Consider the following 16,706-nt stretch of genomic DNA (forward strand, 5'->3'; position numbering starts at 1 on the left):
GATGATACAGTGATACCCATTGTCATCAGGGCACTTGGTACCATGTCCAAGAATTTTATAAAACACATCAAGAAATTGCAGCTTCCTGCAATAACACCAGCAGAACTACAAAAAACTGCGCTACATGGAACATCATACATCTTAAGAAGGTACTTGGGTGATACCTAGGATGCTGGCAGCAATCAAAATCAACCATTAGCATCAGTCAATGGTATTTGTGATGTATTTTTGAATGTTCAGTTGATTGAATTTCATGTTTAATGAATAAAGTATATAATGATGATGTTCATTAGTAGTGGTCATATAATAACAGTGTTTTCTCATAATATTAATATTATAAATATTAATATTTTTATGGTATGAGAAAAATAAAATGCACAAATATTTCCAAGGGCTCTCCCACCACTGTTTTGAATCTCCTGTATTTGGGAACATGCAGCTCTAATCTAGAGGTAACATTTAGTGTTTAAGACTTCTAGACCTTCCATTAATTTATCCAATATCTTATAAAAGCCAATCCAAGTGAGTGGCAATCACAACATCTTGTGCATTTAATTCACAGGGTAATTATATTTTGTTTAGGTGACACACACTATATCAATTTTCATTTTCACCACCTCTGAGCAACCTCAAACTTCTTCAACTTACTGATCACCCATAAGTCATTTCTGAACAATACAATGGTACTAATAAGTACCATCCTAAGACTGGTCCTTCAGGGGCTCTACTTCTTATGTTCATCACTTTGATGTTTGTTTTTCACAGTGCATAAAATAATCGGTTCCATAACCACTAAATTCTATTCAGTTTGCTTCTGTATTTTTCCTTTAGGCGCTGTTCCGAATAGACCATTTTACTGGTAGCCCTTGACATAAGGCCAGTCACTTAGTGACTTCTCCCAGGGCTATTTATCACCTGGATTTCAAGTTTGGACTGCTGATCCCCTCCCTGTGATCATGTGGTCACATTTTTGATGCAGCCTGCAGTCATGCAAACATGATTTATGACTTTTTTTTTCATTTGCTGGTTTCTGATACATAACACTATTGTGGACAATGGATTTGCTTAATGACTGCCGCATTCACTTAACAACTGCTGCAAAAGTCATAAAATTGAGTGTAATCACATGGTGACCCGCTTAATGATTGGCATGTCTTAGACTGTGATTCAAGGTTCAATTGCAATCATAAATCATGGACCATATTGTAAATATTTTGCTAAATAAATACATATTTATAAATATATAAATATTTATATTTGCTACTTAGATTTGTTTTAATTCCCCCTCTGAAAAAGTCAGTCTAGCTCAGATGGCCAACTTAGATATTTTAAAAACAGATGCAAAAAATTCATTTGGAATCTCAATGCAATCTTGAGGATCAGTTCAACTCCTTTATAAGCTAATGGCCAAATTGTATTTTTGTTTATCTTAAAAGTTTTTGCCATACACTAAATTATTCTTGTTTTGCATTCCACAAAATATTTTTGTTTTACATTTCATTTCTTGGCGGTCCTTTTTGTTCTCCTCCTTAGGTTTTCCATTTGCTGAAATAATGTTTTAAAGTTTCCTGAAAATGCTAAATTCTTCCTAAGTTAGTTGACATTTCTTACATTGTGGCAAAAATTCCAAAAAGCTGCCATTACATAGTTTTAAATAATATTTAGGCATTATGAAGATATATGGACCTCTTGATCTTAATTTTCTGTCTCTCTATTACCAGTACCCTCATTTTTGAAGCAATTTCCTTTCTTGTAGTAAAATTTTTTGGAATTGCTGTCAATTTTCTTTTATATGTATGCAAAACATAGTGGTTTATGATAATCTCTTTATTATATCACTAGTTCATAGTTAATTTTTAGAAGGAAAAAATATAAACAACAGATATTTACGGCATCTAGAATTTTGGTTTATTGTCTATGATTATATCCAGGTGAGGGTAGTTGATATTTTGCATTAGCATATCACCTTTTTTCCAAGTCTTTCTTCATCCATCATATTCTATATTTTTATCACTAGCATATCTCTTCATCTTAGTTATATTTGAGTCTATTTCTTTATTTACTCAATTTATAAGGTAAAGGTTCCCCTCGCACATATGTGCTAGTCGTTCCCAACTCTAGGGGGTGATGCTCATCTCTGTTTCAAAGCCGAAGAGACAGCGCTGTCCGAAGAAATCTCCGTGGTCATGTGGCCAGCATGACTAAATGCCGAAGGCGCACGGAACACTGTTACCTTCCCACCAAAGTGATCCCTATTTTTCTACTTGCATTTTTACATGCTTTTGAACTGCTAGGTTGGCAGACGCTGGCACAAGTAACGGGACTAGTAAAGGGAGCTCACGCGGTGCTAGGGATTCGAACCACCAAACTGCTGACCTTTCTGATCGACAAGCTCAGTATCTTAGCCATTGAGTCACTTATAAATTTATAAATTACTCAATTTATATGGCTACCCAATTCATGATTGAGGGCCGCTAACAGTAAAACAGCATTTCAAAAACACTGTCCTCAAATACACACATATAATCCACAGCCAAGATACAAAACCATATCCCCAGTGACAAATCAATATAGCCATTGTACAGGCTCTGTTTCACATCCTGATCCCCCAGGATTGGTAACAAAAACATGCCTTAAGGACTTATAAAAGGTTGTAAAAGATAAGGTTGGGTTCAATCTTATCTCCAGAAAGGTGGACTATGATAGAAAAGAATCTCTTCCTGGGAGTACCAACGGGGAGTACCTAAGTTGGTACTCCCTAATAGATGGGACTTGGAGCCTGCCTCTCCTACTGGACTTAATGGAACAAGTAAACACAATCAAGGAGAGGCAGTTCCTCAAACATTTTGCTCATAATAACTGATGGAATCAAGTCTTCTGTTGCTTTCTGATATATCCCATGTTTTGTACATAGAATCAAGCATGTTAATTCGCCCATCAAGTCTTAAAGAATTGTAACATTGGTATATATACCTACTATGAGGTTTTTCTAACATTTTCACCTCATGTCATGTTCATTAAATTATTTCCAACATTTGTCCTATGCCTTATGTAGATATTGTGAAAATATCTACGTTCTTCTGGATGCTGACCAATACTGGCTAGTTTTTCCTTGAGTTTTAGTTAAAAACTGTTGTTTGATCTTCAAAACTGTTTTAAAATCTTTTTGATATCATGTGCCAGCATCCTGCTCCATTTTTGTTCAAATGGAATCTGTCTCTTGTATAAGTTTGGCTTGTTTCAAAATGTAGCCATGTAAACTCTCTTTGACACTACTGTCTCATCCATGTGTTGACCTTAGGTGCAGATCATCAGGTCTACACACAAAGGTGCAGTTAAACTGTTGTATTGCTAATCATGTCTGTGCACAAGAATCTTCTCAACTAATGGGGTTAGTTGAGAAGATAATACTTTGGGTTAACTAAGGTCAACAGAATTCAAGAGAGATTGGACTTAGTTCGCTTATGGCTATGTAGGGATTCTAAGTTGATCCCTCTTAATGAATTCTGCCATCCTTCTACAATTCTCCTCCCCTCTGTTCTGCCTGTCTAGCTAACTCTGCACATGTAATGTTAGCATTTCTGAATATGTTACCTTAGCACTGTATGACTTCATTATTGGCAAGAATGTCCTTCGGACATAAAACTTCCCTGTCACTATTTTTCTTCCTGTTTGCTCCTGTTGTGAAACTCCTAAATATATCCTTTCTTATAAAGCAAGTTACTATTAATTGAGGAAATGTAATTCATCCACTATTTAATACTTTGTTCAGCATTATAAGTTCTTCTACCCCCAAACATGTGCTCAGGAAGGAAGTAAACACATACCAGAACACCCATCACTGTCTTCTGAACTGAAGATGCTTCTTAGATCAGAAGCGAAATGTCTTCAAGAGAAAAAACACAGAAAGTCCAGTTGCCTTTTGAAAGAGCACCTTTAGGACAACCATGACCTGGATGAATGAGAATCTCCATAGTCCCCACTGTCTATAACCTTCTTCAATTAGCAAACAATCATCCTTAAACTCTAATAATTATTTTCACACCTTCACAACTCTCTTCCAATATTCTCCTGTTTCTGTTCTATCTGTTACATCCATAAATATGTACATTTCACATAGTCTTCAAGTTTACAGTATAATACCTAGAAGTTAATGAATCTGAAAATGAACTAAGTTATTTTCAGTAGGTTTAAACCCTTTTTAAAAAAAAACTTGCAGCAAAATTACATTTTTTCTATTTCTGCTAGGTCTTACATATGAGTTTCATTCTATATAGATTACAAGATAGTTTATGGATTTTTATGCTAGATTTTCCACTGTTATTCAAATCAATATGAAGCAAGTAGCAGATTCCTCTCTAATAAACTGAGGTATGTTTCAGATTTTACAAGTAAATACCATCATAGCTTGTTTGTCAGAAAGAGCATGCAACATATCACAAAGAACAATTTATGTTGCTTCCAAAAGCTTTTACGAACATGCATTTTTTATTATTTTCGCTGCTTAAGAAACACTGCTACAGTCTATAAATTATTCTTTTTATGTCTTTTATTCCATGGAAACTTCACTATTTATTTCAGGAGTAAGACAGGATGTAGAGGGCATTGGATGCATGAAGACAAGAGTCGGACTAATGCCATGTAATATTTTTAGTGAATAAAAATACTGCAATAGATTACTTAAGCTCTTTGCCAATACTCCCCAATATGCTTATGTACCTAAGGCCATTTTAAATTAAATCAAACTTGCTTTCTGAAAATAGGATAATGTGATAAGCATGGAGCAGTGGGAAGCTAGCTTGCTTCCTGCTCCTCTGTCTTAAACTAGAGGTATAATTATGACCTATGGTAACCATTCCTTCTATTAGTAATCTATATACTATGACTACTACTAAAACGTGTGCATCTGTAACCTTTAATTGGGTGAAGCGGTGCATCATAGGGCAAAATGTTCTTCACCAAGGTATTTCAAATGGGCTAACTTGAAGAATGCACCCAAAATCTGGGATGCATGATTCCAATGGAATTGTAATTTGGCAAATTTTATAAAAAAATTAATGCATAAACATCATGAATCATTTTATGACAAAATATAAAATATTAAAATATTTCCTATGGTCCGTTCCTAATGCCTGACTGTTCTTTTCAATTCAGCATGGACTGCTTTCAAGGCAAGTAGATTTCTGAATATCTCCTTGAGTTTTTAAAAACTTTAAGAGTGCACTAGAAAGTCTGCATCATTGAGGGCATTGAGGAATCTGGTAAGAAAATATCTGAAATAATAACCCAACGGATAACAAGTTTTTTAGTGTTTCACAAATTTTTTAATTTTTATCATTCTACTCGTAAATCTCATACTTCTGGATCAGGATCTTTGTTTCTTTTGGCATTATATTTTAGTGATATGTGTAAATAACGTTTGCATTTTATGGACAGACAGCCATTCAAATGAGTTTTTCTTCGATTTCTATTTTCACCTTCCTTATTTGGAAACTTTTATTTAGACATCAGGGGTTTACTTCAATGTGAATGTGATTTGCAGTTTTTGAGAATATAATAAACATAATGCATAATCAAAGCTAAATTCAAAATAAATATATCCATGCTAAACAAATATATAATTTTCATGAGGCATGCAACTTTGTATTTGTATAGAAATATACAGAAGTTTTGAAAACTACATTTATATGTTTTAATGAACATGTAGTTCATTCCACCTCATCTCAGTTTTAAGTTTCATTTTAAAAACTACTCTAAGACAAGTTCCTACAGATAGAAATTAGTGCAGACCTATGTGTCTTTAGATATTACTGAACTTGTATTCATTCAAATTGTGCTTCAAATATGAACTAGATTTGTATGATTTGTTATGTATGTATCAGATCGTATATAGCCTATTAACAACATGTAGTAGCTATTCAAAGCCTTGACAATGTTTTCCTCTTTGTTCTGCTTTTTTGCCAAGAGCTGGAAATAGAGAAGTTCTGAAGCACAAGGCCAGAATTCCTTGGCTGATTAGCTGTTGAGCAACTTATGTCTATGTTTTGATAATAACTCCATACACGCATAGTCTATTGGCCATGGTTCCTACTCTGCCAGCTACTTCAGTAGAATTTGAGGAGGAATGGCATTTAGAGGATTGCTCTCCATGTCCCTCCAGTGCAATTAAATGGAGTTTTAAACATAATGAAAGCTTGTTAATCAACAGACCTAAAAATGAACATGATTGCAAACATTGAGGGAGACAGTATTATACCTTGGATCTCTCTGTCTCTCTCCCCCCATTTCTCTCTCTCTGTTTTTCCCTCTCCCTCCCTCTCTCTGTCAATATAGACTTCTTAGAGGTGTATCATATTATAAATACATTAGAAATGTTTTGCTCTGAGGATATGAAACATTCCTGTAAAGGTTAAATCAATAAAAAAATGATTTGGCCACATTCCTAAGTATGGCTAGAACAGGTAGGCTGTTGTTTAATGTGCCCTTGAGTTTTTGGATCACATCATTATGGTGCAGCAGAAAGGACTTCCTCAAGGCATGCTAATGTATACAGACATTCTAGAAATTTTCATCAGCCACAGTTCATACAAGCAGCTAAAACACATTTAGATATATTTGCATTTGTGTGAAAATTGTATTGTGAGGGACTATATTTAGCAAGGGTGGGGATGGGAAGAAACCAAAGCAACAACTTTAAAGCTTTTTATTGATCATAAGAAACTTGGAAGCATAGAAGTTCTGTTGCAGTTACTTGCAGTTACTAGCAGTAAGCTATCTGTTTCAACTCATGTTTAATACAACTTTCACTCTATAATATTTATCTAAATTTTATTTGGAAATGTGCATATTAACAATATTTATCTCTGATGTATTCACATATTTTCTATTGTAATAAGTAGACAATATTTATTTGTAGCCATGAAGCCAGTATGTTTGTAATGAATATGAATATATATATATATATATATATATATATATATATATATATATATATATATATATATATGACAACTCACAACTGATTACTCAAATAAAATCTTTATTATGCTCAAAGAGCAGCATAAGGAGGGTAGGGTACAGTCAATTAAAAAGTACAGAAAATACATCAATTAAAAAAATACAATTCTGAAAAGCTATGTCCTTAAAAAGATATAAAACAAAACTTATTTTTAATACAACAAATCTAAAAAGGAGTAGGATAATTAAATGGATATATAAATGAGCACACGTGGTAGCATGTGGCAGACTGAATCTATCATAGCACAAAGCAGTCTACAATGACAAACTAAATGTTCAATAGGATTACTTTTTGGCACAGGTCATTTTACACACTGCTGTGCAGAAGCTAGCAACATCATATGTGGTATAGTAGGGTTGGTATAAGAAAGCAGCAGGAAGATCTAGAACAGTCTCGTCTGTCCCGAGTATTTATGCAATAAGGGTGAGGTGACGCTAGTGCAAATATCTCTGTAATGCAGGCCCCAGAGAAGTACATGCTCTATTGTTTTTGTGTGTTGAGGGTTATAGGGAAGGGTGTCGAGGGTTATAGGGAAGGAAATTTTCCGGTATCAGCCTTCATGGTAGCTGAAGGGAAGGTATGACATCAAGCCAATGTAAAGACTCCCCCGTGGCTAGATACTTTGAGTTTACAGTAGTAAAGTATTTCATAGGGAAGGCCCAATATCTGTTGTATTTATAGGCAATAAAAGTTGAGGTAATTGACTATCCTTTTTGTCCTAGCATTTTAAAGCTGCTTTCTTTCCTCCTTCCTTTCCACTAAAATAATTCTGTACTATTATTTAGTCACACAATTTTAATGCATTTTAAACGTGAATGTGGTAATGAATAATTTTTCTAGACTATATTTAGATTCATTTAAAAATATATAAGAAAGCAACAAACCCAGCAAAACCTGTTTGTAATGGATGAAAATAAAGAGTACTTTTAAAAAACAAGATCGTGAGAGATTCAAAGATAACACCCCCACCCCCCATTCTATGGAATGTTCTTGGATTGTTCCATTTTTTTATCCAGTTAGGGATTTGCAGACAGATTTATTGAAGAATAATTACTAAATGAATGCTACTATAGTGCTATGATAATATAATTTTATTCTGAAATAATGCCTCTGTTAATACCATGGGATTCTACGCTCATGTTAACTTTTATTAAAATGTTAATAGTTCAATATTAGAATTTACAGAAGTAAAATGTGTTTTCTATGAATGTTTTTAGTGTATCTTGAAATGGAATGCTTATATAAAAAGGTAATTCAGTGTTGTATGCATTATGTGCTAATAAATAAGCTAAATTTATAAGATGATATATTTCAACAAGGTTTGCAGAAAAATGTGATTTTTTAAAACAATTGATTATTTGAGCTTTTACTTTTTGCTAGACTTAAAAAAATTAAAAATGAACTTATTTTAACATTAAAACATTTTCTGGTAGTTTGATGTAATAGTGGTAAGCATATACTCTTCCTGAAGAAGTATTATTGTATACCGGCTAGATATACCTCTATAGTCTTCATGTGAAATGTAGATCTGAACTGGAAAAATCTTGCTGAAGCTAAACATATTTGAAGTTGGTAAGTTTTGGGAGTTCCCTTTGCTGGCTGCTTTTAAATTATTATAAGATCTCTGTAACCACATTGTCACATATCAAATATTAGTACAGTTTATCCTGTTTTAATTATTAGATTCAAATTTTCATGGTCTGTTGTTTTTAACCAGTCTTGACGTTTGATTGCTTTTTACTGCCCTGAACTGATGGGTGTTCTTTTTTTCTTCTTTTACCCCTTGTATATTTTGTGAAACTATGTTATCTACTTACATGTACCATTTGATATATATTTTATTTGATGCATCAAAATAATATACTTGTTTGTATTATGATAATTTTACATGTGTCATCATCAAATACGGTGTTGAGATTTTTCCTGTAAAAAATCTCTAGCTTTTTTGTTGTGATTTTGCTATAGAGTACCACCAGATTGTAAGAAGATAAGCAATACTTTGTAGAAGACTGAATAAAATTAGTAAAAATGTGTATTAAAATAAAAATGAAATAAAACAAAATGCAAATGTGTGAATTTCTGCCCAAGCAGTTTTTAACATAGGATTTTTAGTTCTCGTGTATTAAACACTGAAAGCTCTTTTTAATTCTCTATAGTTTCACTCCAATGAATGCATTGTTTCATTATTTCTTTAACGGAAGAAATAATGATCTAACTATCTTTACTAGAATCAATTGGATATTTTCTATAAGAATAATAAATGTATTAGTTTTGCAGATATGCCTGACTTTCTCAAAATACTGGTTTTCCTCCAAAAAACATAATGTAGTTTCCTTTTTGTTACTCCTGGGAGATATTTCTATGTTGGGACTATGTTACTGGATCAGAATGCAGTCTTTTTGTGTTAACACACTTCATCTGATGTAAGGAGAAAGTAGAGTGAATTCTTAGTTTAAGAAAAGAGAAAAATTGAATACAAAATTTATTTCTCCCAACTCCTGATGTACAAGTCAAACTGAAAAACTGATTTTGTTATTTAGCTAATATTTTTATAGAACATTTAATTATTTTTTTCATATACGTTAAAACGACTGTTATGTAGCTCCTCATTTCTTTCCCATCCCCTTGCAAACCTCTTAAGGCAATTAGTATGGATTATAGATAGTCCTGTGGGTGAGCAGATTGATTCGTTTGAATAGGAAATATATGTATGAATAATGCCCATATTTTAAATGGATTTTAAATTGGTTTATGATTTCAGATATTTTGCATAATGCTTGCCTTTAAAATATTTTTAGTGTGCATTATGCATTGCAATTGAGAGACTTAATAGCTATGAATTCACTCCCCACTTATTTTATTGGGTTTAAGTAAATGGATAGTTGCAACTTTCAAAAATGTTATATTTGAAACGTTTTTATTCTTGATATATGTGAATATGTAAACTTTATTAATGCTCAGTTGACCATATACCTTTTCTGTACATAGAAATTTATTACAGAATTACTGTTTTTGTAGATTTTAAATATTTGTTAGCCCCTTGATATTTCAGGTTTGAAATATTGACTCTTAAATAAAGGTTGACATATAAAAGGAAATTCAATTAGTCTGAAGACAGAAGTATCTGATCACTGTTAAGAATAAGCCTGAGCAGTTTCAGTTTAAAAATATCCTACAGATTGGATGGTTGGGCTGCAATATTGCACTCGTTCCTCTAAAATAATATTAAAGTCAATAGATATTAAGCAATGTAATGTGTTATTAAAATGTATTGATTGCATTTATACCAATGCCTTCTTGACTTAAACAAAACATTTTAAAGACTTGTGAATTATGTGGCTGTCTGAAGTCTATAGAGAACAGCTTTTGATCACAATATAATACATTGAACAAAATAGGCCTTATCCCCCCCCCCCGAATATAGATATAGTTGAAAGTTCTATTATATAATGAAATGAAGAAATATATTTGTTTCAAATCTCATTATATAATAAAGGTAAAGGTTCCCCTCGCACATATGTGCTAGTCGTTCCTGACTCTTATGTCCATATTTATTTGAAAAAAAAATAAGGCCTATCTTGTTCAATGCAATCTCCGAGTAAATTTTCATAGAATGTGTGGCTTAAGGGATACTTATTTGTTTTTGATTTTAAAACCATAGGAAAAAAGACAGAAATACTATATTTGTAATTTTTGTTATATTTCTTTAACAAACTAATTTAATTGATTAGTAGGCATAACATTCTGATATCGTTTAATGTTCTAAATTTGCTATCACAGAGAGCCCCCTAAATTCAAATTTCTTATATTCTAGGGCCCTGTAAATGGACAGTTTGTTGTAATGTTTATTAACAGTGCAGATTTAGTAATATTCCATCACTTGCAGAAGTTAAATTTGGGGATTGACAGGGTATCTATAGTAGAATATAATTGCATGTGGCATATCCTCTTGTTTCAATTCTTGGAAATTATTAAATACCTGTAAGTGTGGGAGCTGTAGCTGTGTTCTGATTTTACCTTATTTATTCATATTGGTTTTTTTGTTGGGTTTTTTTGGTTTTGTTTTGTTACCTGACAGAAAACTGACCAAGTAGACACTTTAACACACAGTGCACTCTTTAAATGTTGGACTGTTTTATTTGCATTGTAGCAATGTACATTTGAAATGGAACTGAACTTTTTAGATAGCAGTCTTAAGAACGTTGTTAAGGACCACTGTGGTATTTACTTTTGTAAATTGTAATTTGTTTAGGGTAATGCCTTTAAACAGAAAGTAAGTCGACTGAAGAAAACATATTTTAAGATTTCTAAATAAGACACTCTTTAAGATATTAGACCACCTTTGAAGAAATCACAGCATGTTGTGAGGATTCTAAGCAGTGCTGCATATTAAAGCGGATGGTGGAGTATTTTAATATTTTTTGTGGCCTGTTAATTCAATGTACTAGACTTGACATTTACTTTATAAAGAAATTCAAGGTGCTATCCCTACTATGACTTCAATTTTCAAGTATACACGAGTGCATCATTAATCATAGGAAATGCAAAAATAAATAATAGAGTTCCCTTGGATTTTTCATGTGAATACTTAAGTTTTTCTCTCTTTTTTTGTATATACAGCTGAGCTATTTTGATAACCCTTAACCTTTACTTCAACAAGGAGGTACAGTATAAAAATATTGCCTCAGTCTTCATAGAGCAGCTCTAAGGAAAACTTTGGTAGAATATTTGTTGGAAAAAAATGAAAGTTTCTATATAAACTAACTTAGCTCAGCCTCATTTCTATATTTTAGACCACCAATGTGTAAAATTAAAAGCACATGGATTTTGAATCACTAGAAAATGTTTTAATTGATTAACGCTGTATGAAGGTAAAGAAGTAAAGTAAGTTTTGATTTGTGAATGGTTCTATTCAATAAATTTTAATCCTCTATGCCTGATAAAATCTTAGGCTCTCCTATGAATTAACTTTTTTTTCACTTACTTGTTTATTTAAGTATGTAATATTTTGGTGTTTTTTTAACTAACAGGAAGATTTTTGTTTTTAGGGAATCTTATATCAGATTAGAGTATTTGAGCAACAAGAGGGGAATATCAATAGTTACTGGTTCAGTAAATAAACCAATTCATTTATGTATCTGTATGGTGATTCTAAAATTTTAAAATGTAAAAATCATCAAATAAAAATATTGTAAGGAGAAACACTTTTTTATCCAATGTTCAAAATAGTTTAGAACTGATATATTAGTCTTGAATAGTCTAAAATATATGTTTCTAATAAAATTGATTTATTAATTTTAAAAATTCTGATAGGAATACTCTGCAATATATAACATAAATTGTAGTTAATATTTCAGGGATTAAAATCACACTGGGGGAACTATTAACTGACCTATTTTTAGAAATCGGTGATTTAATTTTTTTGTGTTTAATCAGTAAGATATGCAATATATCACTGTATGCAGATTATTGGAAATACAACTTGCCTCTTTTTTGGCAGGGAACAGTAACTTAAAAAGAGCCAAGAGATTAATATTGAAGAAAAAAATTGGTAGCTTAATTTCATGAATTATTTATATATAAACTGAAAGTTTAGGTGCAAATGATGGGCATAACTCAGCTGGAAATTCTTACAAGACATAGTGAATGGAGTAGAAGCTATGCAAGAACACAGGTGTTCCATTCTTTTAAATAAGTTTCTGTGGATTATACTGCAGGCTTTTTACATATGTTAGGGTGTAACTTGGGGTGTATTTATTCATGCTACTTATCTATAATCAATTACTTGGTTAATTTTAATTAAAATTGGTAGGTATTTTATGTTGATCATTACATGGAAAGCAGAAAATTACATTCAGAATTACCCTGATTTGCAAGGGCATTTTTAAAAGACTATGCATTCCCATCACATGTACACTGATTAAGTTCAATGTCCCTTTCCAAACCCTAATATTTTACTTGCCAATGTGCCTAATTAGGAAAATATGACTGAATATAAAAGCTTTATATATTACTAAACTGAACGCAAAGGCATCAATTCAGAATCCAGTGCTAAATGGACACGATACATTGCTGGTAATAAGAATTAGAGCACTTAATTTATGCACATCAGCTGTCAGTGTTTAGTAAAGCTAACTTAGCTTGCATATATTTATTTATTTACAGAAGTACTTAAAGAGAAATAAGCTTTAATCTGTATGCCATGAACTAATAATCAAATGAAATGATCTTTTGTCTGAAAATTCATTTTTGATTAGCTTCATCCTCTTTATTTAAATAGGAAGCATTTGGAAGGTTGCTCTGTCCATAGCTTTTGTCCAAAAAGAAGAATTAACAGTCAGCAATACACAATAGATTAATTTGAATCATCAGTGTTTTCCCTGTGGATACTAAAAGCAAAAATAATTTCCTATGCATATAAACTATTTTTTTCTATTGTAAAGCAGGAATAATGTCTGATTATTTGTAAACATTTTTTTTGGAGGGGGGGGGAATCAGTTAGAAAATACCTGCTGCATTTTTGTCTTGCATGTTAGTTGCCCATTACAGTATAGTTCCATGTGGTGATGATCTTGCAGAAACTAAGTTTTCAGGCATATGACTCTAGCTCATCATTAAAGCTTGGGATATCAAAAATTAAATAGGTCTCTCTGTTCCATGAGTACAAGGCTTGCTTCATGTCTAATTATGCTCAGAGATTGCAGCAGATTCACATGCTTCAACAGGAGCCAGTTGAAATGTGTGAAGTAGGAGGGGTAAACTGAACTCCAACCATCAGCTAGATACAATACACGTTCAATGTAGGTGCACACTGTGACAGCATTCCAAGCATCGGGTTTTTTTCCCCCCCTTAGCAGGAAAAGGAAAATCACTCACTTTCAGCCCTAAGTTTCAGCCAAGATGGACAGCATTAAGAAAATATTGTAAGTGCTTTGATTTTGTTCCCTTTCTATAAGTTGATATTGTTTAGATACTTTTGCAGTATTTCAAAGAGAAAAGGAAAACAATCTCTCCTGCTACTGCTCCAAGGACTATGAACAGACTTTGGCCTTAGGCAGCTTTTTCTACATCTTTTAAAACTAAGTCTCAGCTGTACAGCAAATACTACAGAAATCAGTGAAGCTATTAAGACATATTATGCTTTCTTAAAATAGGCAATCTTTTATTTCATATGGTATTAATATATGTACTGACAAATTCAAAAATATCAGAAATGGGAAGGATCAAAGGGGTTTCAGAGATGCTATTTGGGACTTAAGAATTTTCCTTATGTAAAGGCAGACTTTGAAATAGGTGGAGTAAGATCTTAGTTAACTTTTTATCTCATATTTTTAAGTGGCAATTTTAATAGATATTTATACAGAATTTCCTAAAATGCATTATCACAATTGTAGAATCTTACTGATCGGTGTCTTTGCTCTGCTTTACTACTCTATTGTTTTGTTGCCAGGGATTTTCTTAGCTTGTGGGCATATTTGTTTAGAACTGCATAACAGACTCCCTGTAACGTTTGGTGGAGGCGAAACAGCATTTTATGCACTGAATAGAAACAAATGCATGAGATCCTCAATTATATCATACACTTTTGGCAGGTCAGTTAGCTGCCACAGGATACTTGGTTGTAATCAAAATTTAATTGTGGATTCAGCTTGTCAATGTCTGACTTACTGAAAAATTGTATAAGGACTGTTTTTGTCTTTAACAATTTCATCACATATTGGGAAATATTGAGCCCCGTTTGCCTGCTGCAGTGACTTTACTGCTTAGTCATGGTAAAACTTTTAAATGGTTGGCATCTTATTCTCCATTCTTTCATGCATTATGCTTAGCATTGACAGCACCGTACCTTGAACACTGATCTGACAACCATACCTTGGTTTCGGTATCTGTTTATGATTATACAGGGAAGATAAAATCTCCTGGTTGCTCAGGTGTTCAGAGTAAAATGTGTCAAATTCAGTTAATATTCAAATTAAAAGAGCACTATCACTGTTTTTACTCAAACCGTTAATTTGGATTAGAAAGTTTAAACACACACATACACATATAGCAAACTATTTTTGAAAAATCAGCAATATTTCATAATCTTTGGAAACTCAAAGACTTACCCCAGAAGAAGTTTTGCTGACAAGGTGTCACTGAGCTAAAAAGACTGTTCGATGCCATTGCTCTCCCCTCCTGCCGGTGTTTCTTCTGGTGCAAACAATCTTTGAAGCCTTATACTGAAATCAGAAATCATAGCCAAGGTCCATTAAGTTTTGCAGTATGTCTGGTGTGTATAGAATCTAGATGTATTTCCATTCTGACTACAGTAAAAAAGCAAACATGCTGCATTACTGGTAACATGCAAAAAAAGTAAGGAAACATCAGAAAAAGAAAATGAAGAACTATTTGACAGGTCTAGAACTACCGAACAGAATGTGGTTTGAGAACACTTACTGACTCTGATGGTCTTCGTGGCTGTTGGTGACCTGTTGAGATTAACCATTTAAAAACCAAAGGCTTCTTGCTGTGTCCTCTTGGAGAAAGTTTGCACCGCACTTGTGGTTCTGTGGTTGTTTGTGAGGCGAATGAAGCATTTACACAATCCAAAAAAGCAAAAGCTTTTAAAACTCCTTTTTTTTGCAAGCCCTGTTACTGGAGAGACAGAATCATGTGGTTTGTGACATCATAGAAGCCAAGTAAAGTGGGACTGCCCAGCACTGTGGCTTTTCCTTTCCTCCTCCTTTTAAACTTTGACAAAAGGCCCGTGGTAAGGCCCTTTCTGGAATCCAGAAGGATCTAGCTTTTTAATTTTTGTGACTCATGAGGATTTGGAGAGCATACAAATTGCTGAAAGAGCTTCAACTCCTGTGCCGTTGAAGCATATGGGCAGCAGAACTTCAATACTCTGTTTCCCTGCTTGCTTCTCTCTTCTTTCTCTCCCTCTACCCCCCCCCCCCCCCACCTCCTCTGCTTCCTTATTGTGTCTGTGGAGAAATAAACCAGAATTGGCACAAATGTCTGTGTGAAATTCTGAACAACAGTGATGATTTACAATAATTTACATATTTGGATTGTATCTCGATCTTGGGGTCTGCTTCATATTTGCTGGGTAGCTGGATTCCTTCTGTTTTTCTTTTTCTCCTTGTCTTCCTGAGCTTGTGAATCTGTAACTCATTGTGAGAAACTTTACCTTACCTCAAGTTCTCCTAGCAGACTGCCTACTGGGGCTGTGTTTTGGGGGCTGTAATTGGCTGTCACTGAAGTGTTAGTTTCGGGATTCCAGAAATCATGTCTGTCTATGTTACATTCTCCTAAAACTAGCTGGCAGCTTTCTGTAATGAACATTAGATGCAATTATATGCAGCCTTTTCTGTTTCCTAGAAAACCTATCATCTTTATAGTGTGACTTACTTGCATATGTTAGAGAGAGGACACACTATGCTGTATTCTGATATCTTTCTGGTAGTTAATGTGAAACAATTATATATTTAATGTGTTCTATTAAAATCAAAATATTACTTACTGAATCTTGAGGGAAAGATTTCTGTAAAAGCAGATTTCAAACGCCAGTGGGAGATGCTTTATTTGCTTTGAAACATAAATCTGATTCATAGACATTGCTTAGGCAGTTTGTCCAATAAATTTATATGGTCTTTTAAAGTGTGTTAAAATACAATTATCTATCAAAAGCTTTAACTGTATT

The 16,706-nt window shown here is 33.2% G+C and overlaps 2 protein-coding genes across 10 annotated transcripts in view; one reads left to right on the forward strand and one right to left on the reverse strand.

Annotated features, from left to right (window-relative positions):
* RUNX2 (RUNX family transcription factor 2) overlaps positions 1-15,651 on the reverse strand; it is a 241,195-nt gene extending 225,544 nt beyond the window's left edge. For all 4 annotated transcript variants that reach the window (XR_014174649.1, XM_081944430.1, XM_081944429.1 and 1 more), the window contains exons 1-2: positions 15,458-15,651; positions 15,127-15,240 (exon numbers count right to left, since the gene is read on the reverse strand). Coding sequence is in view for 3 of the 4 variants with exons in the window: in XM_081944430.1 (XP_081800556.1) it covers positions 15,127-15,184 (58 nt within the window). In the remaining variant the exon portion in view is untranslated. The remainder of the gene's footprint in view (positions 1-15,126; positions 15,241-15,457) is intronic.
* The window catches only part of SUPT3H (SPT3 homolog, SAGA and STAGA complex component), a 283,839-nt gene that overhangs the window by 25,655 nt on the left and 241,478 nt on the right, over positions 1-16,706 (forward strand). The gene's annotated exons all lie outside the window — the stretch shown is intronic.

The sequence above is a fragment of the Natrix helvetica genome (assembly GCF_964273705.1).
Source record: "Natrix helvetica genome assembly, chromosome: 2".
Lineage (NCBI taxonomy): Eukaryota > Metazoa > Chordata > Lepidosauria > Squamata > Natricidae > Natrix > Natrix helvetica.